Genomic DNA, 26,521 nt, shown 5'->3' with positions numbered 1-26,521 from the left:
CAATGCATTATAAACATGCCTCAGAGGTTGAGACAACTGAGAAAAACAAGTGAATGCCATGGTCAACGTGAAGCGTTCAGAGAGACTTAAATAAAATCATATAATCTTAGGGATTGATACGATATGTGCATAACTGAAAAGAACCTTCGCACGAGAATCGAACCCGATACAGAGATATAGTTTTAACCACCATAATATCAGATACTCCGGTACGATCCGCGCCCAGGGCAAATTGCGCCGTGTTTGAATGCCATTTTAAACTCTAGGCCTAATATAGTTTTTCCTATCTGAGTGGTTTTCAAACAAATTTTTGTCAAATTCTTTGACGATATCAGAGAAACCACTATGGTTTTTCCATGACGTTCTACCGAGAAGAACAGTCTAATCCAGTGTTGTCCTGAAGTTTGCGAATTGCAGCCCGAGCTGGCAACCAGCTGCAAATATGAGTATTTCATTCGGGGCTCACATGCGACAAAGAAGAAATTATTTCTCGCCAGTGCTGGTGAGAAATCAATGCCGCTAAGAGTGGGCTGTCACCTGTGCAGCCTGCAGATTTGAATTACAACCGTGGGTATTTTCTCGAGTTAGGGCCGGAAGAATGAAGCGACTTTCAGCCCAAGCTGGTAACCACCTGGAAAATAAAGATAAGGAAGTTTCCTTACAAATTCAGATTACGTGCAGCAGTTATGGATAATTTTTATATCAAGTTATAAAAATTACCTGACCATAACAAAAGATGGCAGCATAGCTTCAATCTACATTGGACATTGAGTAACCAGTATCATAAATTACCACATAATATTGTATGAAAACATAAAGTGGAAGATTGAATTACGTGTTATTCTGTAACATAATATCTACAAGCGCTCTATGCATCGTGGGAGGAGGGTTGGAAAGAAAGGATCTTGCGTAACACTTTCGCTTATATTATATCATAAGGAATCAAAGTACAGAGCCACGGCAATTACCTCAAATGTTGCAACAGAAGAATTAGCTGAGAATATTTCTCTCGAATCAGATTTACGTACGCCTAGCCACTCCGCAACCCAAAGAGAAGCCAACGAGTGTGGGTTGCATGACATACAGGATACGAACAAGATACTGTAAGGTCACGTGTCTGATTCCTTGATATTAACTTTGTTTATGTGTACGGCTAGGTTGACCGCGACTTTGAAGATGGTTGATTAAAGAATGGAAATAGAGGAATACTGGATTGAAATTATATACTCCCTCTGTCCCATAATTATTGTCCGGTACACCTTTGTTTGTTGTCCCATAATAATTGGTAATTGGCTGGGCGCTATTTGTTGCTTGTTGCGATAAGGTCACGTTGTTCCTCTTCACAATCTTGAAGACTGATCTACTGTGCCTCTTCTCATGCGTGTGCTTTCCATCTGGCTCTTCGTCTGTAATTCCTGTACTACCATTTTGGCATACCGGACTATAATTATGCCACAGAGGGGGTATTGATTAGATGACTCAATTAACATCAGTTTTGGTAAATTTAGGTTAATCGCAACAGGAAACTACTATAACTTCATTGGCTTCGATTTACTTAGTAAAACAACGGCAAAAACCTTATTCATGATGGTCGCCATTGGGATTTGTGCCTTTGTCTACGTCCTATTAGGCACTCAACCTACGCTGATTCCGTTCAATTTAAGAACGGATTCTAGGCGATTCTCAGTCTCACTTCGGCAGGGATGTTAATGGAAAATTCCTCCCCTGAGATAACCAACCCCAATAATCATTTGATCATTTTGCTTTGCTTTGTCACTTTTGGCTAATCGCGAAGATGAGGATGAGTGATGATACAATGATTTTGATGAAGGGGTCCTCACAAATAATACCCATGCCCAAGCCGGTATTCGAACAGGTAAAACAAGCGGAATACACTCGAAGCCCAGTAGTACACGTATAACCGTAAAGATAAAGTTCCCCGTGCATACAGCACCGTGCCATGAAGGCCCATTTAGAAAATGTGGGGTAGGGTCCCACAGATTTCTCGATCTCGGCTGTCATCAGCACCACGCTCCGGCCGCCTTTCCCCCAGGTACTCATTGATTTGAAGCACGGTGAGCGCCAGAGTAGCTTTATGCGGTGACAAGGCCGGAAATATTACGACCTTAATCGCCCACACCGGAAATCGAACCCGGGTCTCCCGCATGGCAGTCAGACGACCTACTGACTAGATCACCGCTGGTCCCTGTGATAGTGGTCTCTCCAATATAAATCGTGAAGTGAAAACGCAGTGAAATTGAAACCTGTAAAAAAATGTTGTTTTGTTTGTCGTACCAATACTGGTATATGAAAATTAAATAGATGATTGAGGGCTGAAACTACCAAGTTGAACATTTTACATATACCGAGTGTTCAGAATTAAAGTTACCCAACTCGGAGCCCTCTGTAGTCTTTTTGAGTCATTCACTATGCAGACCATGGGGAAGAGGATGGATAAAAAAAATTAGTTCAATTTTCCGCCACCAGGTTGAAATGTGGTGCTGTACTTCCATGATGGGTCGTAATAATGACGTAAACTGCTCCAATTGGTTATGGATTTGCCTTTACCTTGCAATCTTGCAATAAACGAGAGATTATTTTCACGCAACTTCCAGCCACTAACAAATGTCTTTCTAATTAATAACTCAGCTAAATCACTTAACGTGATTATTTGTACAACCCATCATGGAAGTACAGCGCCACATTTCAACCTGGTGGCGGAAAATTGAACTATTTTTTATCGCCATTCTCTTCCCCATGGTCTGCATAGTGAATTCACCATCAATAAATCCCTGAAATATAGAAATAAACATAACGATTAGAGACAGAAGCAAGAAATGGAACGCAGGAAGTATAGGACGGAGAGTGAAAGAACATCTTACAACTAGAAGACGAGAGAAGGAAATGTATAAGATGGAGAGCGGGTAAATATAATGCAACTGCAAAGACAAGAGAAGAGAAGAGAAAACGAATGAAATAAGACGAAAAATCTAGCTGATTACAGTAATGCTGAAGAAAATAAAAAGAAATAAAAAAAATTAAATGCGAGGAAATATCCAAGTACAAGGCATTGGGGGAGAATAATAAAAGAAATAACAAGAAGTAAAAAATCACGTCGAATGAACAACAGAGAAGCTGGAGAACTCTCGGGAAAAATACAAGGAAACATATATCACTAGAACAATACGATTTCTCTCCTAAGTGAAGGCACATGTCATCATTACAGTAGCATTACAGCGTAGAAATCCCAAGCATCGCAAATGTTTTATGGAGCCTCGTATTTTCTCCCAACAAAAAGTCAAGATGAAAATTAAAACTCATATTTCTTTTCGACGGTGCATATTATTAAGCTGGTGGGATCCTTGCCAGAAAAAGAAACTGGTTTACATAAAAACGTTTCCGATTTCCATGCAACCTCTTGTAGACGTCTTAAGTCGCCGCCGCTTGGCAAGTCCTAGCATGGACCTATATGGAATATCAATGAAGCACGGACGGGGTATTTCCGTACGGACGTGACGTGGAAAGCAAGAACAGGTCCAGAATTCATATTTGAGTGTTTGTGACTTTGGTTTCAACCAGGTTACTCTCTGCAATGTAGTTCACGACCATTGCAGCTGCTGTACCCACCAACTCTTCTTTGCCTGGCATGTAAAGGAGTGGTTCGCATTACATATCACTACTTTTGTGTATGCTAAATGCACATTTGCTTTTAGGTAAGAGGGTAGCATTTGTGGATATAGCTTTTGGCTCCGGTATCCCTTTCTACACCCTCGATTTCACGCACATTTCAAATATTTCCCTGAAAATATTTAGTTCCTCATAACAAACAGTGTTCGCAAATTCGCAAAAAGTTAATTTTTTAGATCTACGTGCCACAAAACATACGTTTCTTTTAAAAATTAAAATTCTTTGCGTCACGTCAAAAAGGTTCTTCAGAGCTTCTATGATGGCGGATGATGGATTCATGTCACAGGCGCACGTCTGAAATTCTTCTTTTTCTTCTTATGATTGACTTGTGCAATGGGAACATTTGCGATTGCGTCATTTGTATGATATATTGGCGGGTTGGACATTTCAGACATGGGATTTCATTTATGCGACTTCGGAAATTGGAATTAATTATTTATTTTTGGCAACTGCAGGCCGTATAGTGGAGGGTTGTATTTTCTAAATGACTTGTGGCATGGGATAATTTGCGACTTATTATTTTTATGGTGGGAAGGGAGTGGAGGGTGTTATTCTGTGGAATAGGACAACAAGGGCTTTCAACGTAAGAGTTACTTCATTTTTGGACTTACAAATTTAACTTCGACCCGCAATTCAGTGCCTGACCTTGGTAAAAAGAGGTAAGTTACCTTCTTAGGTTTAATTTCAATTTTGGTATCTTCACGTGTCAATGAGGAAAACAGTGAGAAATAGTGTTGGGGGCAGGTAACTCCGTCCAATTTCTAACATGCCTTTAAAAGGAACTTTATAGATAAAGGCGGGGCCGCGGTAGCGGTAGGGAGCGGTAGGTCAATTACCCCAGGGGCGGAGCCCGGAATCGGTGGGAAATTTGAACTCAACAATTTCAAACGACAATATCTCAACTTCAAACGGCTGTACATTCGTAAATACTTGTTTCCGCGCTCCAAATTTTAGTTCTTCATAATTAGCATCACATAATCTTCATAAGAAAAAAACCCCTGCGATATCGAGGGTGTAGAATGGGATACAGGACCCTAGCTTTTTAGTCAGCCGACCTCTGTGGCGGAGTGGTTAGCACAGTGCGCTACAACTCAGAGGTCCCGAGTTCGAATTTCGGACTGGGCATGGGTGTGTGTACTTTTAGTGTCCCTTCATTAATTTCATTATCACTCATCTTCGACGACGCTGTGTTCAGATAAGCAAATGGGAATTTAAAATGAGATCCGAACCACTGTGCAATGTACGCGTATAAAACAGGATAATCCTGGCTGTAGAGCCAGGCACCAGAACGTCGTATGCCTGTAATGCAGTTTCCACCATGGTCTGCATGGAAGGGATGTTTACACGTGAGTACATTGCGAAAAAGTCATCCGTTTTTACCACCACATTCTCATTCTTGGTCCTAGTGAAGATGTGTAACCATGCTAGTCCGCCCTTAGCAGCAGGGTGACCCAAAAGTACCCGTTACTTTGATAAACTGATTGAACTCAAGAGGTGCTTATGAATGGATATGAACATAGAATATCCTCTTATAACACCATTAAGCCTTGTTTCCATGATATGAAAAACTCATTATGCTGACCAAGGCAGAAATTTATTTTATTATAAAACATAAACTAAACGTAACGTTTCAACCTTCTAGCAAAGTCTTCTTCAGACTATGCGCCAAGTACAAATGTTACTTGTACTTGGTGCAGAGTCTGAAGAAGACCTTGCTAGAAGGTTGAAACGTTACGTTTAGTTTATGTTTTATAATAAAATAAATTTCTGCCTTGGTCAATATTTAGTTTTTCAGAATATTCTACGGCCAGATACCATACAGCACGACAAATATACAGTGTAAGTTCAAAGTCACAGGTCACTTTTTGTTTCGGAGACGGAACTGAGAAGGAAATATGTAAGTATCCCAGAAAACAAGGAGCGAGGACCTACCTTTGAGGATATAACCACAACATGGCCGCTATCTTGTCTTGGATCCAGGTCAATTTTTTCAAATGCGATATACGAAATGAGTCTAGTTTTTTTCTCAGAAATGTATTTCTAAAATCAGATTTGCCATATGTATGATTGATTGATTTGTTATTTTAAGTCCACTTTATGCACAGTAAGGCTAATCGGGACTGGACCTACAGTTTAAAGTAGGATCCGAACTACTATGTGCCTCCACCGTGTGAACCCCCCCCCCTAGTCCCTTGTTTCAATCCGAGCCATCTGGATTACTTCCTGTCTTAATCCTTCAAATCTCTCCTTTCACCTCACCCTGGGTGCCAAGCGAGCAGATTATATTTGCGCCGGAATTACAACAAGGGGGTTTTCACATAACAATTTATATTTTTTAGTCCCTGGTTCGTTACACACGTACAGCAAGTGAATATACAACTGGGTTAAAATGGCCAGTACCGTAATTCTTGGAATCATAACATTTCTAGTAGGATTATATTTGGTTTATTATACGTTGTTATATATACGCGTATACATATTTACATACTGTTTCCATGTGTGTATTTACATAATCAACCAATTTCCTTAAGTCAACATAATTGCGCACCTATGGCTTACACCGTCGACACTTCCTTTACCGCAGAGTTAGCATAACTATTTCTCTGCGGGCCTATCCTCGGCTTAAATGATATTCCGTTCATTACAAATGCGTTTCCTTACGCCTTCATTATTTCTTTTGAGCATCAATTATTCAACACGGAAATATCCAAATATTCAAGGCTTTTTCTAAAAGGGGACTTGGGACAGCAACAGGGGTTGGCTTACACCAAATGCTACATTATTATATTAAGTCTAGCCACCAAAAGTGGACCAAACTAGAGGAGACGTTCCTCTTCGTCGATCAATGGGGAAACACTGTATTTTTACTAAAGCCCACTGGCCTTTTTGTATAGTCGGGGTAAACGTCCGTGGACGTGGACCCCGTAGCGTTAGAAAAATTACACTGCCAACGGTCATTGGTAAGACAGCTAGCTCCCCCAACCGGGGAGATAAAAAACAGGGGAATCTAATATCCAGTAAAGCACAATCCAATAAGCACATACACTTACATGAAATAATAACATAAAATTACACTCATGGAAACATATTACTTAACCCTACACCTTGTAGCTGGGCAGCAATTAATTATTACAATATACAAAAACCAGTAATGGTCAATTCGACCATTACAACCGGGTATCGAACCCAGGATCCCTTGATTTCAAAGCGACGACGCAGCAACTGAGCCATCGGGGAGGCCCATTTACCCATATGTAGCATGGTACAAAAGTTACAAACACGAAAAGTAGTTAGGGGTCAATACGACCCAATGTTGGTAAATAAGATGGTGGCTAAGTAATATTAGAATAGTGATGCTTTCTCCAGTCCATGGATCGGGCTTCCCTCATGGTGCAGTTATAACCTTATCGCCTTGTAACCAAGAGGCCCCGCGTTCGATCCTCGGTGTAGGCACTGGCTCGGATTCCAATTTAAACCGTAAGGGTTCAGTCTCGTTTAACTTATCTGAGCACGAAACTAACTTAAAACAAACTAACTTTTGCCCATATGTCTCCAATTTTTGCTTATCTCTTTCCGGAAGGATCACAATGACATTTTGATCAGAGACCCACGAAAGAAAACGTGTCACAAGAACGAAGATGTCACCACGTTGATGTCTCGCAGCTTACCTTTTGTCTTGTGGAGAAAACAAGATGGGAAACGTCTTGTAGCGCTGTCGTTCTTTCAACTCCCGCTTCCCAAAAAACCGAGAGAGACGACAGTTGAAACTTTGCCCGTCAGATGACAGCACCACCGTGAATGCCATTTGTCGTTTACGGTAAGGAAATCCAGATATCCTGGATAGTGTCTGTGTCCTCTTTAGAGCTTTGCCAGTAAGTACGAGAGCAAACAGGGGCGGTATACAAAGTTAATTACGGGAAAGTATCCTCCGCTCCTCTCCCCACACACACAAGCAAGGGACGACTCGGTGGCGACGGAATCCTTTCTACCGGATTAGTTATCCGGTTGACATCACGGGTAACCTAATAAAGTGAGCGACCCCAGCCAGAACCTCATCACTTTTCAGTGTGATATTCGCTTGTGGGAGAACAATACAGAGCGATTTAATTAGAATGTGCCCTGTAATTATTTCAGAAGGGAGAGAAAGTATTGGAATTCTGTGGTTCTTGAAATGTAATAATACAAATATATGTGGTTTTGACGAGGTACGAGGGATTCCACTTAGGGATGTAGCAGTAAAACAATGTTCAACTGGGTTTTACAGGTTGTGGGTAGCCCTCCTTGACTCGGTGGAGAGGTAAGGAAGGTGGACGAGCAACGCACACTCACCTAATCGGGCAGCGATCCCTTTGGCGTCTCGGACACTGGTGACGACCACGGCACCGGCGAGGCAGTCACCCCGGACAGCAGGCGTTGGCTGTCGTCACCTGAACGGTGGTGCGCGTCGGCCGCGCGACCACGATAACGTTTGAACACTCCTGATGTTTCCCAAAAGTCCGGGGTGCTTATCCGACTCGCCACATGCTGTCATTCTGATGAGCTTGCAAGCCACCGTGCCACAACTTCCCTCTTTCGATCAGGGAGAGCGACCCGGTAGTTGCAAGCTGGATTCTGTCTAGCCAGAGGAATTGTATTATTGTCGCTGCCTTGCTTGGGTCAGTGTTCTCGAGTTATACTTGGTTTTTAGTGTTAGCTTCCCATGGAAATATACAGGGTGATTATAAAGTTTCGATCCATTTTGTGAAAAAAAGCTGATTTTTCTTTCTTTCCTTTGTGGATGATATGAAAGATACTGACTACTGAAGAGAGAATTGCTAAGGTGGGTGTTTGTGGGGAATAAGCTTAAAAAAGTTCCGCACAACGTTCGAAAGGAAATTCCACAAATCTGCTCCAACTAGGGCTAATAACATGCTACTGGTCCAAAAGCATTCAAGCGAACAGGTACTGTGTAAGATGCTAAACGTTTAGAAAGGCCCAGTGCAGCAGCCTAAACCGTGCAACTGGTAGAAGATGCCATCACCAGGAACCAAGAAGCATCAACAAGAAGGCTAAGCCGAAGCTGTTGTTACCACAACCGACTGTGTGAAAGATACTCTATTACACCCTACCAAAACGGTCAAACCTTCTTAAGGTAGTGCACAGGTTAGAAATGGAGGACTATGCTTGACGCGAAACGATGTGTGCAGAGCTGTAACAAGCAGTAGAGGAGGAATATTTGATAACCCCTCTTCAACACCTACGTCAATGTATCCAGCACGTTGTGCTTATGACACCGGCAATAATCTCAAAGGGGATTGGTGAAAAGGTGAGACATCTGAATTCATATGCAGACATGCAGAGTGCTCATGTGGAAGTACACTTATGTGACACTTCCATGAATTTTATACTGTACACCACATACCATGTCCGATATCGTTTCATTCAATCTTGATTATGTGTTACCAAGTAGTATGGAGTTCATTCAATACATTTGTTTTAATCTCGAGCCTCTTTTTCTAAAAAATGGATCGAGACTTTATAATCACCCTGTATAAAGTGGCAACATGAATAACATTTGCGAACTAAAGGATTTCCCTTCCCTCGTAGCGCTACTAGGATAATGATCCTACCTCCCAGTCGACACAGTGTTGCTAACTTTACTGTTATATATGCTGGTTACTTCATTGACCACTACGCCTAATAAGTCGAAATTGAATACTTGTTCTAAATAATAACGAATTTTAGCAACGCAAGGGGAGACAATCTGTTTCAGCCTCGTTTCCTTGTCCGGAAGTCATTGAGCTTTATTACAACGCCAGGGGTCCTGGGTTCGAATCCCGGCCTGGGCATGGGTGTTCTTTATTAGTGTCCCTTCATCAACTTCATCATATCATATCATCACTCATCTTCATCTGCGCGATTAGCCAAAAGTGGCAGAAGTGCTAAGTAAAATAAAGAAAATCAATCAATCATTAAGCTTTCCTCAATACATTCGAGGGGCAACCCCCCCACCCTCAAAATCCCCCTGAAATGTATTACTGGGCACGCCACTGACACATGGTATATATTCATATGGATTTTGTTTGTTGGATATCTGTATTATGAAGTCGTAATTCTCCAATTAGTATTGGGGGTGTCAGGTGTATATCAAGATTAACACCACTGCTTCAGTTACTTTTCATTGTGTTCCGCTTTATACCTTTTGAGTAGAATAGATTACTCTCTGTCGCGGGAGCAAGCAAGCGGAAACAAGTCCGCTGCACAAGTAGGACTCGAGAGGGATCGACCAATAAGGGAGTGCATGCGGTGGAATACATGGCTGCAGCTACCAGCCGTTTGCACTGCTTTTCTCCACCCACTAGATTTGTCCCCTTCTTTACCGTTATGCGAAGCCTTGCTCCACAGATTCCCGAGTCAGAATGAACAATTTCTGCAAGGTATTCGGTTTGGTCTTGTTACGTCATGCGTTAAAGGGGAGGGGCTTGTGTTTCAGGCACGTGTGACAAAGTAGATAGATCTCTTTACACTCCCGTAACAGGCATGTGTCTGCCAAAAACGTACCTGACGCTGGGCGCCAACTTAAGCGGATCAAGAGTGCAATTTCCTTGCGGGGGGAAGCTCATTAATGTCGCCTTCTCCGACCCCACATCATTGCCATGGCCAGTCCGGTGGTCGCCATGGTTACAGAGTGGACTCTGTGCTGACTCTCTTAATCGGCCGCTCTCTTTAAAACCGAGGCGACATGAGGACTAATGGCCACTTTAGGAGGGTGCGTGCCCTCCCCCCCTCATTTGCACGCCCACGCCCGGAGATGCTCTTTAACTACACGTTTTACCTCGTCTGGAGGTTTTCGTTTTTTTGGCACCACAATCCAATTCCGATACCCATAGTATCTCTGTCGAGTATTGATTTATCGCGTTTGCGGCGAGATTTCACTCGATGTCCACACGTGCGCTCATTAGCAGGTGCCACGTGGAGGCCACATGTGGTTGAAAAAGACGCTACCATTCTGTGTTCCTGTATTCATGTCCTTTTTCATCACTTAATATTTTCAAAACTATTTGTTTCAAGATGACTTAGCTACGTAAAGTGGGAATTCATATTTAGCTCATTTGCTAGAGTATTGAGTATTGTTTTGAGAGTTCCTACGGGCAAAAGGGAGTTTTAATGAAAAGCATTTAATGTTAACTGGATATTGCAACACACGAACGGCTAGGGACGGCCTTAGCAACTTGGAAATACATGCTAACAGCAGCAAACCTGACCTGGTTAACCTATCCACATAGGCATATAGGCATATAATAGCTTAAATAAACAAGACTTCACCTGCCTAACCTATTTACATCCTTATTTCTGCTAGGTTACGCACGTTAGGGTTGGTGCTGTTGGCATGTATTTCCAAGTTGCTGAGGCTGTCCATAGCTACTCGTTCGTAACACGTTTCAAGATTTCGGAAATAGCCGAGTTTGAGGTCGAATTAGCCAAACTCACATAGAGAAAGAATCGCATAGAAAAGAATAGAATAGTAATAATACACAAAGAGAAGAGGAAGGGATTATCTACGAAGTGAAATGTAAAGAATGTCAAGAGTGTGTACATAGGAGAAACAAAAAAGAGGCTGAAAGACAGGTTGAAACAACATAGGTATGATGTACGACTTAAGAGAGAGAGAAATGCGATATTTAAACACACGAGAGAAACAGGACATGACATAGAGTGGGATGAGGCTAAGCAGATAGGAAGGGAGAAGAGAATACTAGTGAGAAAATGGAAGGAGGCCAAGGAAGTAGAGAAGAAAGGTAAAGAAGACACAATGAACTGGAAGGGGGGACTGAAGATAAACAAAGAATGGAAGAAGGTGTTAGAAAGAGTGGAAAGGACAAGAGAGAAGGAGGAGAGAAGAAGGAAGAAGAACGAAGGAAAAAGAGCGTGAGATAAAGAGTCCAACCACATTCTAGATGGAAGGAAGAAATGTTTAGCCTTTTAGGTGAAAGTACAGTTGACGAGGGAAAGCCACCTGCTAGAATGTTCCAATTCAACTTTCTAATAGTCTGGAGGTGAGTAACTTTTGTGTTTATATATCGTCCTGTTTTGTACCTTGTTACATTTGTTACTGTACTAAACATGGTGAAGTGGAAGAAAAGGCTCCACAGCCTTAATTTCGCCATGTAAAAGAAGACGAAATAAAATATATAAATAAAATAAATACTTGGTGCAGAGTCTGAAGAAGACCTTGCTAGAAGGTTGAAACGATACATTTAGTTTATGTTTTATAATAAAATAAATTTCTGCCTTGTTCAGCATATTGAGTTTTTCAAAGAATCAAATTTAGCATCAGCATTTGTGTACGTTGTGGTGGGTAGAGAAAGGTGATACTTTATGCAGTGGCGTGCCCAGGAGTTTCGAAAGGAGGGTTACGTATACTATTGTTAATAGTGAACCCTCATTTTGCCATATTTTCGTACCTTTGACGTTTTATTAATAGGAATTCTGGGCTAAAGGGGAAGGGTTTATAACTCTCCTCGGGCACGGCACTGACTTTATGCACAGACTAATTGGGACTGATATTACATCAGAATCGGTATTATTATTTACGTCGCTGTTATTCCTCTATAGGTTAAACGCGACAATGGGGATGGATTATATATAATTACATCAAGTTAAAAGGAAAGGAAAACTATACCCCGGCCGGGACCCAAATCCTGAACATAGATGGCGAGATCTTGAGTTGCCTACTGAACACGCTCAGTCACAGAAATGGCCTAGACAAACAAGCTTCACCAAGAAAATCAAACCGTCGGCGAATTTAGATCTCGCCAACGAAGGTTCACTGGTTCGAGTCCCGGCCATTGTGAAGCAATTTCGTATTACCTGCCGGTCCCCGTGGTGGAGTGGTTAGCACATCGCGCTACGACACCAGGGTCCCAGGTTCGAATCCCGGCCTGGGCATGGATGTTTGCGAGTGTCCATTCATCAATTACATCATGTCATTCCTCATCCCCATCTTCGCAAATTAGCCAAAAGTGGCAGAAAATCTACGCAGAAGTAACCAAAAAATACAAAAATAATCCAATCTCGGTACCCTTGAATTGCAGGGCGAGTTTCGGAGTTCCGAGAGGAATGTTTAACTCGTGATGTGGCACCCGTGGCGACAATTATTCCAGTTGCACTCCCCCAATTTTTTGCCACTTTGGCCCTCGTACTGTGCTAAAACCTTATCCACAATGGGAAAGTAAACTGTACTTGTCCTCTCAGTTTTGGAACTCCACTGTGGGGCACAATAGCAATAAGTATCCTGATTTAATGAATGTCCATGTAAAATATATCTCAAACCAAGCACTTCCGCTTCGTACGTCGTCGATAAAAATCCACCGCAACAGACAGCTATTCAGTATTGTTGAAAACTTGAAGCAGGTTCAAGTGTTTGAAAGGCAGATACAGATTGTTCAAACTCCCTGCAGCCTTCTCTCGCTCGCAAGACGCTGCGATGTACGCACTGCATACGAGAAATGCTTGACCCTTTCCTCCTCCTCCCCCCCCCTTCCAGCCAGTAGAAACAAGGGCTCTAATATATGAAGTTTTTCAAGCACTTTAGATTACACGTCACATTGCTTCGGTAAGACACAAACGCAGCCTGGGATAAAAAAATAACAAACTACTTACAATTTCTTGATTTCTGGCCTCTGCCATCTTGTTTCTAGAAGTGGTGATGATAAATTTTTCACCTCCTTCTTTATTGATATTTTCTTTGCAGAATCGAACACAGGCTGACAAAATGTTACAATGTTTTATAATAACAAATTTGAATAGTTTTTTTTTACAATATTGACTGATTTTATCTTAGTATTGAATAATTCGAAAGCAAAATAGATTTAAAAAAATCGCTACTATGTTGAGATATGGTTTTCTATGATGAACAATAGATGGCTCTAGACTTATGAGTATTTTTGTGTAATTTTTCTTTATTGTTTCTGAATGTTTTACCGTGGTAGAAATAAGTTAGTATCTTGATCTTTTTTACAGAAGTTTAGGCTTTTATTTAAAATTGAGAAAATAACCAAATATAGGAAGAAAACAAAGTTTAATTTCTAATTGCCATGAAGAAAAATGTATGGAATTGCCTTTTATAAAAGTTTAAGAGTTAATTACTTTCTTGCCAAATGGCTCATGATATTTTAAAATATATTCCAAACCAAGCACTTCTGCTTCGTAAGTAGTCGATAAAATGCACCTCAACAGACAGCTAATCAGTATTGTTGAAACTTTGAAGCAGGTTCAAGTGTTTGAAAGGCAGATACAGAATATTCAAACTCCCTGCAGCCTTCTCTCGCTCGCAAGACGCTGCGATGTACGCACTGCATACGAGAAATGCTTCACCCTTTCCTCCCTCCCCCCCCCCCCCAGCCAGTAGAAACAAGGGCTCTAAGAACTCTGCGAAGTTAGGAACAAAGTTAAATTGATTCCTTGTGCAAACTTCAGAAGAGGTCTCCAGTTGCAGCGTAATCTTATTCTCTCGAAGCCACAAAGATTCTCCTCCTAAAAACCAAGTTGATGTTCTTCTCGGATGCTGCAGACTAATGCGAAACTACCGCAAAAAATATCCTTGTTTTTATAAAGAAATATCCACAAGGTGCCAAACCAGTAAGATGTAGTATTGAATGTGAATACATCCTCGCACGTTATATGAAACACTGAAATACAGTTTGAGAGTATATAGAGGTACTACTATCCAATGTACGTACTCCTAAAAGTTTCAGAGGTTATACGCTTGGTTTCGTGAAACGATAAGGCTAAGTATATTTCCATTAACTTTGGAGGAGGGTGTATGTTTCCATTAAATATATGGATGAAATCATATAACGTCTGAAAAAAACATTAATAGTAGAATACTGACGATGATGATGCCATAATTGGCATAAACGAGGCACATTTCATTAGAGAAGGCATTTTAAAAATATGAAATTCGTATTTTAACGATTGCGTTTGAATATATGGGATACAGTACAGCATGTTATTGCAATATTATACTTCTTCGTGATATAGCTTTTGCAAATTCTCAGTTTGTATACTGTTAATAACTTCAACAATAGTACTAACAACACTAAAAAAATGCTTGAGAGATACTACTTTGAAAACTGCACTACTTACAATGAGCAATAAAGTCTTCTGGAGCTGTCTCTAACTCCAAAGTGCCTCTTTGGATACGTCACCACACTTGTCACGAGTTTTGCACAAGCTCTTGAATTATTGCCACTTGTAGCATGGTGGTCTTGCAATCATATTTTCATCTGAGTCTTAAACTGATCAACAGGTGGCGGTTATCAACATTATGCTCCCGGTGACGTGAAACCAGAAGTATTTTACCACAATAAGCTCACTGGTGTACCGCCGTATACCCTCGACTACATTCCTGCTACCAACGTGCTTTCGTGTTCGAAATTACGGGTTGAAAGTAGCAAAATTCGACTGTAATGTTCAGTTTGATTGATTACGTTTATTTTAGTTCGCCTTTCTGCCACTTTTGGATAATCGTGAGAATGAGGATAAGTGATGGTATGATGAAATTGATGAAAGGACACTCAAAGGAATACCTATGTCTATGGATTCGAACCCGGACCCCTGGCCTGGTACCTAACAATCCTGCCATGTAGGTCGGTTTCAGTTTGACGTTTAACTCTGCCTGGTAGGTCGTTGCTTTTGGCGACTACGCATTCCATACAAACGCAGTGCAAAATGTGCATGGTTTCTGGGATTATTCGATACAGAAGATATTTCTTGATCTGACATAATTGAGGATTTCATTTGCTTATCATTTATCACGGGGCGTAAGCGGTGACCTTCTGTAAGGTACTCAAATATCAACCTCTCTTCCACAAAGGATACCTTGTGCTGCATTTGTTGCTTAGTAACGAGGCTCTGGTCTCTAGACACACATTCAGCGTAATCCTCTGTAGGGTTTATGTAACGACTTCCATGTGGATTTGTGATGTCCTATCGCGGTGGTCCGATCGGCAGGGCATCTGACTTCCACGTGGTAGAACCCAGTGGTCCAACCAGCCTGATTTCCACGTGGTAGACCCAGGTTCGATTCCCGGAGTTGTCAAATTCAGGTGGGAATCATTCCAGCATTGTACTGATTCTGGTGCTCACCAAGCCTCTCAATTAATGTGACCCTGGGGCCAACCCTGTGAGGTAGAGGCGACCGGAGCGTGGTGTTGATCACATCACCTCGACAAATGGCTGAGACTGTGAATGTGTTAGGCCCCTAAATCCACATCCATCATATGCAATCACGACGTATAGCAGTCAGTCTGCAGTGTTGTAGCTTTGCCCTTTTACAACCTTTTCAAGGAATATCAATCGACATAACATCTGTTGACTTTGAGACGTCGATAGTCCCCGACGAAAGTTCCTTCCCCAGATTTTGTCGCTTGTTCAATTCGTGTCCCTCACACCACTTCTCGTTCCGCCGGCTCTCCCTAGAGATTCCCTTGGCGGCTCGCGATCGATTCCCGGGCCCCGTATCAGCGCCAGCAAAGTGACCAGAACATAAATCTCAATTGCAAATCCAATCGTCATAAACAACAATTGCGGCTACGTTACGGATGAGTTATCGTCCATTAGTTCACATATTAAGGAAATCCTGGCTCGCGGAGTGGCTGGGCAGTGCATTTTAATAAGCAAGTGGTCGGAAGGGAAGATAGGGGCAAATGTTTCATCACCGGATGTTGGAGTTGATTACTGTCATTGGAGGCTTTGTTTCTGCTGTTCGGTAAGATTGGCGACTTTGTTCTTCAAATACGATGATTGTTCAATATGTCTCCCTCACTGTATAAAATTGAAATAACGGTACAAGACCGTTAAATTTCGCTGGCATCCCTGCTTTCAAGTATGAATGATTATTGCATTGTTTTCATAATTAATGTAATTTTCAATTATTAAGTTTTTAGAGATATACAGGGTGTCTCAAAAGTAATAGCGCAAACTGACACAGGGTAAAGTACACGATAATAGAAGCAAAAAAGTCTCAGTAAACATGGGTCTGCAAACGAGCCGTTTTCGAGATAATCGCGAATGTGTGATTACAAGCCGCCACTGACTTCATTGTTTGTAAACATCGTCCTAGTTGTTAAAATGCTAATAATGTGTGCGAATGTGTGGTTAGAAGCTGTCATTGATTGCATTTTGTAAACACCGAGTGCTTTACTCCTTGCGCGGTCCTAGGTTCGCTCTTTGTTTACAAAACAGAACATTTCCGAGAGGTGGCGTTGTAATCAAACAGGATGGATACAATCAGTAAAGATAATTGTTCTGTACATGCTTGTGACACATTCCGAAATGAACCGGGTGTGTTTGAAAGCATTTTACCAACTGGGACGACGTTTACAAACAATGAAGTCAGTGGTGGCTTGTAATCACCCATTCGCGATTATCTCGAAAACAGCTCGATTGCGGACCCATACATGTTTACTGAGACTTTTTTGCTTTTATTATCGTGTACTTTCACCTGTGTCAGTTTGCGCTATTACTTTTGAGGCACCTTGTATTTACAGTGCAAGCAACTGTAATTTATAATCATTATCATTATTTATGCTGACTACTTCGTAAAACCACAAAATTTCGGCTTTGATCCAATGTCGTGAGGACAATCGGGGAACTATACTCTATCCCGGAAATCTGTGGAGCAAGGTCGCGCATAAATGTAGAGAAGGGGAGAAAGCGAGTGGGTGGAGCGAATCAGGACCCGCTGCTGCAAGGGCTGGTAGCTGCAGTTGATTTTCTCTCTCCACGCAATCCCGTTTTCTCGTACGTGTTCGTTGGTCGAGCCCTCTCTAGTCACTTGTTTTCGTTCGCTTGCTCCAGAGATTCCCTTGACAGAGTATACTTGAAAGAAGTAACAAGGGGATACGGTCTTGTAAGCAGGAAACAGCGGTGATGGGATTTGATGCCCTGAGCACACGTCACCCAACGCGATTAGCCATTGGTGGCATAAAAGCGGAGTGAAATGAAACTATAGTGCAGGAGGCCTTAAGAAGATCGCTTCGCGGGCTTACAGCAGACGACAATATGGGGGGGTGTCTGCGAGAACCAATCAGGTCCGCGAATGAGCGTGCCCGGTTGCCACAGCTAGCTCGGTGCACCCTTCTGGAAGGGTGAGTGACCTCTGCCTCTTGCTACCTCGGCCTGTTTGTTCGGCTGAGGAGCAGACGACACGAGAGTATCGGCAACAGTGTGCGAGCGACGTCTGCTGTTAGCCCGCGAAACGCTCTTTCTAAGGCCTCCTGCACTATAAACATAACAAATTGTTTCGGGCTGCTAATTTACTAACTAACTGATTAACTCAATTAACTCAACTGAACTGAGCTTAGAAACGCAACAACGAAGAATCTCTCGCCTCACCTGCTGGGCGAATTAAACATTACATGAAATATAATACGGTCAGGATAAGTGCCTAACAGTCGGAGTTACCGAGAATAAACCTAGGAGGATTTGATTTTAAATACCTGAAATGACGTTACATAATACTACGGTGTTTCTGAATATACACATATATTAAAGCACATATAAATAGACAGTACATCTTGCCCTCTTTCACTCGATCTCACATTCATTCTCTCATTCTATGGCATATTGCGACAATATGACAAATACAAAGGTTAGATTATTTACTACTTTGACCATACTCTTGCTATGTCTTGGCTACATTGCCTCTTACCATTTATCGTTTAGGATTTTAAGTATAAAGTGAATAATTGTTCCTTGTGCGAACCCCTTCTATCTTTTCTGAAGGTATAAATATATTCAATGAACTATTGTTTGCTGTTAACATAAACTCTCATCTTTAAATTGATTACTCCGTCGGAAAACAGATGTCTAGGGATGCCATAGCACTGATTTAAGTTATGCAATGATTTGATTTACGCAGATTCGCGGTAGATAGTCGTCATCTTTCTCACACACGCACATGGTTGGATCTTACCTTCGCTGCATTCCCTCTGACCTGGGTTGGGTGAAAGTGGTCCTACAGTTTTGGAAGATATCCGCACTCCAGTGTTGCACTTCACGGTTATCCTGGTTGGCGAAAGTGGATCAGTCGGCAGCTCCATCTGGCATCATCGGATCCTGGCTTCACTCGTTCACTTCGCAGGGACGTCCAGGACGGTACACGCCCACTGTCGACTCCATACGACAACTTGCGCAATAATAGGTCAGTTCTTCGCGGTCACTCGTAAGTACAGATACGTGACTTGGGCGATGAGACGAACATACGCGATGAGCCATTCGCGGTTTCACATGGATATCAAATGTTATCAACTTTTACTACTTAGGACGTTGTTTCGGACGATTGACACAGGTGGACGTGTCTGGCGTTATTCTCACATAACTACACGTATATGCACGGATGCGTTGACGGCGAAGGGGAGAACGACCCCCTGGTTCTATTCTGCTCTACTCCATGGCTCTGAAACACTCACTCGAGGAAAAACAAATCCAGACCACGAGTCTGATTGCGGCTCGCAGCTTGGTCGCGCGTAGCTCACACTCCGGTGGCGATTGTAGGCAAAACTGTGGCAAAACTGTGTCTCGCTATTCCAAATCATCCCTTTTATTCCAGATTTGAACGTAGTGGCGCGCTACCCTCTATGATCAGGTGCTTGTTTATTGTTTCTGGTGCTTTGACCGTTGTCCTCCTATCCTGGTCAATGCTCACTCCGGTCCTTAACCCCTGGTAGCAGCCCCTCGCGCAGAGATTAGGCTAACTCTTCCTCTTTTGTATTCGACACGTTCAGAGAGGCCAACTCAGTAGGGTTCCGTCTTCTATTCAATCCAGCGATGAATCTTTAATAAATCATAACTCCCGTATTTCTGTTCTGATTAGGCTCAAATCTTGGAATCAGTACTTTCATGATGTGTTCTTCCGCTGGTTGAAATCTCATCCAATTCGGTCCATTTTTCTTGTTATTCCCATAAGAATGCATGTAAATCCGAATTCGGGCGAAAAACGGTGGTTGAGCAAGCTAGTGCTGGCTAAGACAGTTCGTTAGACACCTGTATTCGCGACGGATTTTAATATTACCAATTGCAATTAATTCCTACTAACGGGCAATTAGATTAATTACTTGTCACTCAATATTTGACCGTTATAAAATCAAGAAAGGGACAACCACATCCACACAATCATTCGAGGCTTCTGGCAAGATCTGTCAGCTAAGAAGCTCTGTAGGCCATCCCAAGTACAGTACTGGATGACATTACCACTTTATTATCAATCAGTCAAAGACTGGACTCTCCGTGAAGACACTTTCAATGCTTAGAATCCACACTATAAACATTAAACTGACCTTCTATTAAACTGATCTTCTATTAAACGTACAGTATTCTGTGGTTCACCATTACGTTGTCCTGATGGTTGAAGGTTTTCCGTGGAGATTTTTACACGTGTGCTCTACTCCGCATAATGTAACTTCCTCCCTCTTTTCTTTCCAGAGAGCGAGGGGGAAGATGAAGAAGGCGAAATGACGTCACCGTACACTATGTCGTCGCACCCCTTCGCCTCCAGGAGGGAGGGGGCGAGAGATGAGGATGTGGAAGCACAGACCAAGAGCGAATACAGCGCCTCCATGTGCCTAATGGAGAAACCACATGTCGACAGCAAGGTGAAGGTAAGTGCCCCAAGTAATTCTTATTTTCTTTGCATTTTATAACCAATTAAATGTGAATTTTTGGGGTAGCGGTGTCTCTCCGCAAGAGGAAGAAAAATAAAGAAAATACTTTTTATATTTTTTCAGTATTTTTATTATTTTTGTTCTACCTGTATCAGTAATTGGACGTTTTGTTTTCTCTCACAAGAAAACATTTTTCTCATTTTTTTTCAATTTACAATTTTATTTTTGTAACTCCTGAATTTTGTATTTACCCTAGATTATACCAGAGATCGCCAAATACATTTTGTAATCTAGCATTTGCTTAGCTGGTTTGCTAATTTTAAAGGAAAGTACAATTTAGCCTCTATTTCCATTGTATTTTATGTTAATACATATTGTTATTAATATGATACGTGTAACGTTTTTAGCGAAGTATTTTATATTTCTCAAGAAGAGTCCACGTGAGAACAATATACATTACAATTTGAAGTTCTGCTATAATATATAATGGTTAATAGCCTCGAAATTAAAATTGAGTTTGTCATTGCTTCCTTAGAGTACCGTGGCAAATACGAGTGTTGCGTGAAGAGAATTCCGCTCGAGAACCCAATATTTCGCAAGGACGGCGCTAGATGGAGATCAGAATTAATACCTGCATATACTAGAAGCACTACACATATAACCGTCACTTGTTTGTGGCATTGGGCCCGCGAATATGGATCGTGAAGTAAAAGATGCAGTGAAATTGAAACTTAAGTGAACATAACTATCATCTCCATGCTAAAATGTAGTTTTGTATACTCATTGCGGTCATTCACGGCCAGCTTTATTCCAGGCCGGAATCCTGAAATTTGGCAACGCTGTCTCGCCGGCCTAAAAATCAAGCTAAAAAGCATGGGCGCGAGTTGTTATTAGTTTTTTGTGGTCAGAGGGAGTGAAACCTTCTGAAATCTACAGCAAATGAAGGCTCAGTACGGAGACAATTGTTTAAATCAGGGGAAAGTGTATGAACGGGTGGAATGATTTAAGGACGGAAGGTGAAATATCAGTGATGAACACCAGAGTGGGAGGCCAGTTTGCGTGGCAACTGAGGCAGTGAAATAGCAGATCGACCAGCGAATCCTTTGACTTAGTACACTCTCCGCTGACTTAAATAATTGTCTCCGTACTGAACCTTCATTCTGCTGTAGATTTCAGAAGGTTTCACTCCCTCTGACCACAAAAAACGAATAACACTTCGTTGCTCTTCTACTGTGCAAGTCAACAGTGCAGCGGTCATGTTGTGCAAGCTACTGCGCAGGCGCATACTGCTCCATCGTCACGACACCTTTGTGGCGTGTTACTAAGGAACCATTTTGAGTTCTGAAATACAAATTTTCGTTGTGCATAAATCTCCATGAAGTTTACAATAAAATTGCTAGTACATTTTTCAATTTGCTTACCTGATATTAAAAGTGATAAATTTTAGGTATTTTCATATTATTTGTAGAGTAAAAGTTATAAAATAGACTAATATGAAGACTTTAACATCAAACACTCACCTTATAGTTATGGTTTTAACATGGACATTATAAATTTAGTAAATTTCACACACATTACAATACAAGAGACAACAATTTCCGTAGGAACCCATTGCCGTCCCATTATGAAATTCTGCACCCAAATAGTCAATTGATGTCTTCAAAACATATATTTTTAAAAAAAAAATTAAGAGGGGTGTTTTTGAGATTTTTTAAAAAAGGTTTTTCAGGTTTCTGAAAATTACAAAATTCAAACAGCACAGTCATGTATCATTTCAAATTAAAGCTCTTTAAAGCAGAAGAGAATGACACCAATGTGAGCTCTCTAGATCAAATGGTTTTTGATCTACAGCTATTTAAAGATTTCAAAATGTCGTAAATTTTTGGGATTTTTGCTTTTTTGAAAGTCAATAACTCAAAAACTAAGAACCCAAAGAATCTGATATTTGGCAGTTTTTGTCCTCTTGATAGGTGCAATGAATAAACAAAAAATCTTAAAAATCTGAATCCTAAAGGTTCAAAAATATTATTTTATTGGTTGATTTGACATGGAATGACCCAGTGATACATGGAAAAGAAATAGATGATTATGGGCTGAAACTGCCTAGGCGTAAAAAAGTCCATAAAAGTCCCTTTGTAGCTGGTTTAGAATTTCTGTGACTGCCACCTGTACACCATCATCCGAAGCAAATCTGTGACCTTTCAGCTTCCTCACAAATGCACATGGCGGAACTGTAGGAGGGTTTTGCATAGTCACTTTAGCTGTATGTGGTCTAGCCTCGTCCTGCAACAGGATTACCCCCCTCAGACTATAGAACGTCCATTGCGATACAGATTTTGTTCAACGAGCATCGCAGAATGCTACCGTACGGGTTATTGCATCATTCACTCCGATTCAGTGGCGGCTCGTGGTCTGGCTCTATGGGTGTGCACTTCAGTCTATCGTCCAGAAGTATTATACCACCCCTGTGAAATACTCACACCCGTTTTTGCCTACATAATGAAGCTTAATGTATTGGCAACCCAAGTTTTGATCACCTTTCACTGAAAATGGGGCTATGATAGTTATACGTATTTCATGATTTTTTAACACGATTTTTTTTACAAATTTCAAATATTTCGGAAATTTTCCAGCCAATCACGAGAAGAGCGATGTTATTGTGCATTATGTAATTCAGCATTCGATAACCTGACAAAATCACTCAAAACATAGAAATACCGATTTACAATATCAATACTATTGTCGATTTGCAAAATATTTCGTAAAAACTTTCTCCTCTGCTCTACTGATATTAATGAACAAGGAGAATAATAACATTGGCGTACACCAAAGAAGCAGATCCAACTACCACATGGAGGAAATCAGTTGTAATCTATCTAGCTGTTGTCTATGTCTAATGACAGACTGATCAAACCAAGCAAATCAAGCGAAATCAAGAGAATAATAAATGTTAAAGCAAATAACAGTACTCACTAAGTTCACACTGCCCTGCTTCGTAATCGTACTTCAGAATTTTCCTTCTCTTCTGCTGTATCCATATATTACTGCAGTTGCTGCAGGCTTTGTAGCTAACTTCCCTCCAAAAATTCAATAACGTTAACTCTGCTTTCGCTATGTACAGTTTCCCTATTCATCATGAAATCAACCACTTTGCACTGAAACAGGAACGACCTTTTGACAGCGTTAAATAATTGTGTAACGCAGTAACAGCCACACAATGCAAAACAGCTGACTATTTGATGTACGCTCCCTCCTGCGCTACAGAGGCCGTTTATTTTGACCAAGATGCACTAAGCAAAGGCATGCTTAAAACACCCGTTTTGGTTTCAGTTGCCCTCCTCCTTTACTTCCCCTGTTATGCTCGGGACAATATACCATCGAAATTTCCCTTTCATAAACATATTCCCTCAATTTGCGATGATGTATGGGTTGCATCAACTGCGTCACACGATCTCCAATGGAATGGGTTTGCAACACTACATTCCCTCGCACACAGTTCACAGTCTTCCTAAATGATGCAACCTTCCCTCACACGGCGCTCAAGCCAAAACACCCAATCAGCGTCCTCTACGCGACTGCTGCAACAGCGTCATAGCGAGCGAAAATACCATTGTGTTCCAGCCCCGATCGCGACCTGGTCTACGCGGGTTGATATCACGGTTCGCAGACTTCTCCACCATCTCTCTTGGTGGAGCGGCGTGGGAACACTTGATGTTTCGAAGGAGATAGAGTTCAATAAATAAGTATAATAATAATGATTTGCATTACAGATTTATTTGGGTGTGCAATTGCGAATGTGCGAATAGGCAGAATCCGCTACTGCTCCAATTACCAAGTCACTGAATGGAACCATTTGACTTAAGGGAAGACAGGTTACTCTCATTTTAGTCATCCTAATATTTATGGTGCATGCAACTGTAGTCCATAACCACCGTCTATCTTTTTGCATCATAAAATGTCCAAATTTAAAAAATAAAACGATGCGTCCCGTTTTCGTTAATTAACCATCGCATTGTTTCATTTTAGTGCTAGAATATTGTAAATTTTGCGATAACTTCTGGCATTGTCTTCGGACTTTTCTACTTGATTTACCCCAAACAATCTACTCAGCGTTTCAACCTTTCCCCTGCTTCGGTGGTTTTCCTAGAGCCACTTAAAAGATGCGGTCGTGAGCTTATTTTGATCCAGTACATCAACTTCTCGTTTTCTCCTTAAGTATCTCCTTCACTTGCCTGATCTGGATGATCCTTATTTACTGTGCTGTTCCGGCGTCCTCCGTTAGCGATGTTCCTTATTAGCTACAGCCACAAAAATTCCCGTTTCCCTGAACACTTTACACAGGGTGTCTACCAGTCTTGAAATCGTGGAAAAGTCAGGAAATTTTGATTTTACGAAATTGTAGACACCCTGTTTGCACGTGACCGTTCCTTACAGTCTTGAGCGTCCACTATTTACATTACTTCGTTTTGGATTGATTGGATTGATTGATTTGGTGTTTTAAGTCCACTTTATGCACAGTAAGGCTAATCGGGACTGGACCTACATTACTTGATTCTAATTCTCGTCATTAGCGTACTGAAGAATGTAAGAGCAAGCTTGGTCAACACTTTGTACATGTGAAACAGCGCTATTGCATGCACGCAATGGATTCCAGAGCGAGCAGCGGTACTGTAGCGTTGTAAGAGGGACGCAAAAGAGGGAGCGGGCGAGGCAGAAGTCTTCGTCAGTCGCGTTCGTGTAGAGGGGAACTTCTGATTTGTGTGTGTGGCGTTGTAATCCTGACAGAAGAAACAGGAGGTGGTCCCATGAAAAATATGACGCCTTTCAGTTTTTTAACCTCTCAACCCAAGTGAGAAGTGCTAACCATTCCGCCACGGAGATTGTCTGAATCAGGTGGCAAAAAATGAAGTTTTTGACGCAAGGACAAACAAGACCGACATTTCTATATGTTCGCTATCCTCACATGTCTTTCCTACATAAATGTGTTCGCCACCCACCCCCTCCACCTCCACCCTTCAGATACAGCCGTGGTGGAGTTAGATCGAGTAGGGCCGGAGTGGATATGAACTCTTGTCGCACAACACGCATGTTTTCTCTGCATAAAAGAGAAGCGGGAGGGAGAAAAACTTCCAAGCAGCTTCCTTGGAGTAATGATATCACGTCTCCAAGGAGATTGTTTCTCTTGCCCCTCCTCCCCAAACCCAGCAGGGAAAGATCTATGCAGGGACGCTACGTAGGCTAATTAAAGTACGAAGAGATGTGGACCAAATTCAACAAACGCCTCATTAGGTCCGTGCCGTGTACACCTGATGAAGAAGAGAGTGGAGGACCTTGGAAGATCAAGTCCGGGCTTGAAATAACAAATGGTGTCCGTTTATTAAAGAAGGAGTTAGGGATACCACAATGTCTATGTACAGGGTGACGCAAAAGTCACCTTACATTGGAAAAGAAATGCGTGCATATAAACATACGCATGATTGATATGTAATAGTTACAGTACATATTCAATATGCGCACCATCTGCTTGAATACTTGCTTCAATACGGCGCTTCCAGTTGCGTAAGACGTCTGCTAGAGTAGTGGGATATGGATATGGGGATATACTAGTTTCTTTAAGGTTGGTGGAGGTACATAGTGGTTCGGATCCAATTTTAAACTGTATTTTTTGAACCCATCTTTTCCACTCGTGACAGAGAGAGATAGCGAGAGAAGAAAGACTTTCTCCCTCTTCTACCACTCTTTCCCTCTCACGGAGAAAGGGACAGAAGGGAGTGAGAAGAAATAAAAGGTTTTCTCTCTCCCTCTCTGAGAAAAAAGAGACAATGTAAGCGAGGGGAAAAGAGATAAGAAAATAGAAAGTTAGGGGGAGAGAGAGAGAATATTGATTTGTTTATGATTGATTGATTTTGGTCATTTTACTTCGCTTTTCTGCAACTTCTGGCTAATCGCCAAGATGAGGATGAGTGATGAAATTAATGAAGGAACACCCTTGCCCAGGCAGGGATTCGAACCCGAAAGCCCTGGTGTCGTAGCGCGTTGTGATAACCACTCCGCCGCGGAGGCCAGAGAGAAGAGACACACAACATATCTCTCTCTCTCTTTCTAGAGAGAGGGAGAGAGCAAGGAAGACACAGTTTCCAGGGTGTACAGTGGGATCCACTAGTATTGCTCGGCTAATTGTCCATGGC

General features: G+C 41.7%; 1 protein-coding gene and 1 long non-coding RNA gene across 2 annotated transcripts in view; both read left to right on the top strand.

The window, feature by feature from the left end:
* LOC145985338 (uncharacterized) overlaps positions 1-20,222 on the top strand; it is a 637,838-nt gene extending 617,616 nt beyond the window's left edge. Inside the window, exon 3 of the long non-coding RNA XR_014441418.1 lies at positions 20,155-20,222. This is a non-coding gene — a long non-coding RNA (uncharacterized LOC145985338). The remainder of the gene's footprint in view (positions 1-20,154) is intronic.
* Trpgamma (Transient receptor potential cation channel gamma) overlaps positions 20,217-26,521 on the top strand; it is a 449,908-nt gene continuing 443,603 nt past the window's right edge. Inside the window, exon 1 of the mRNA XM_083119232.1 lies at positions 20,217-20,330. Coding sequence (XP_082975358.1) covers positions 20,289-20,330 — 42 coding nt within the window. The 5' untranslated portion in view covers positions 20,217-20,288. The remainder of the gene's footprint in view (positions 20,331-26,521) is intronic.

The sequence above is a fragment of the Lepisma saccharinum genome, chromosome 3, assembly GCF_977018435.1.
Source record: "Lepisma saccharinum chromosome 3, izLepSacc3.1, whole genome shotgun sequence".
NCBI classification, from domain to species: domain Eukaryota; kingdom Metazoa; phylum Arthropoda; class Insecta; order Zygentoma; family Lepismatidae; genus Lepisma; species Lepisma saccharinum.
Note: the sequence above shows the minus strand (reverse complement) of the source record. Positions and strands in the feature narration are given on the sequence as shown.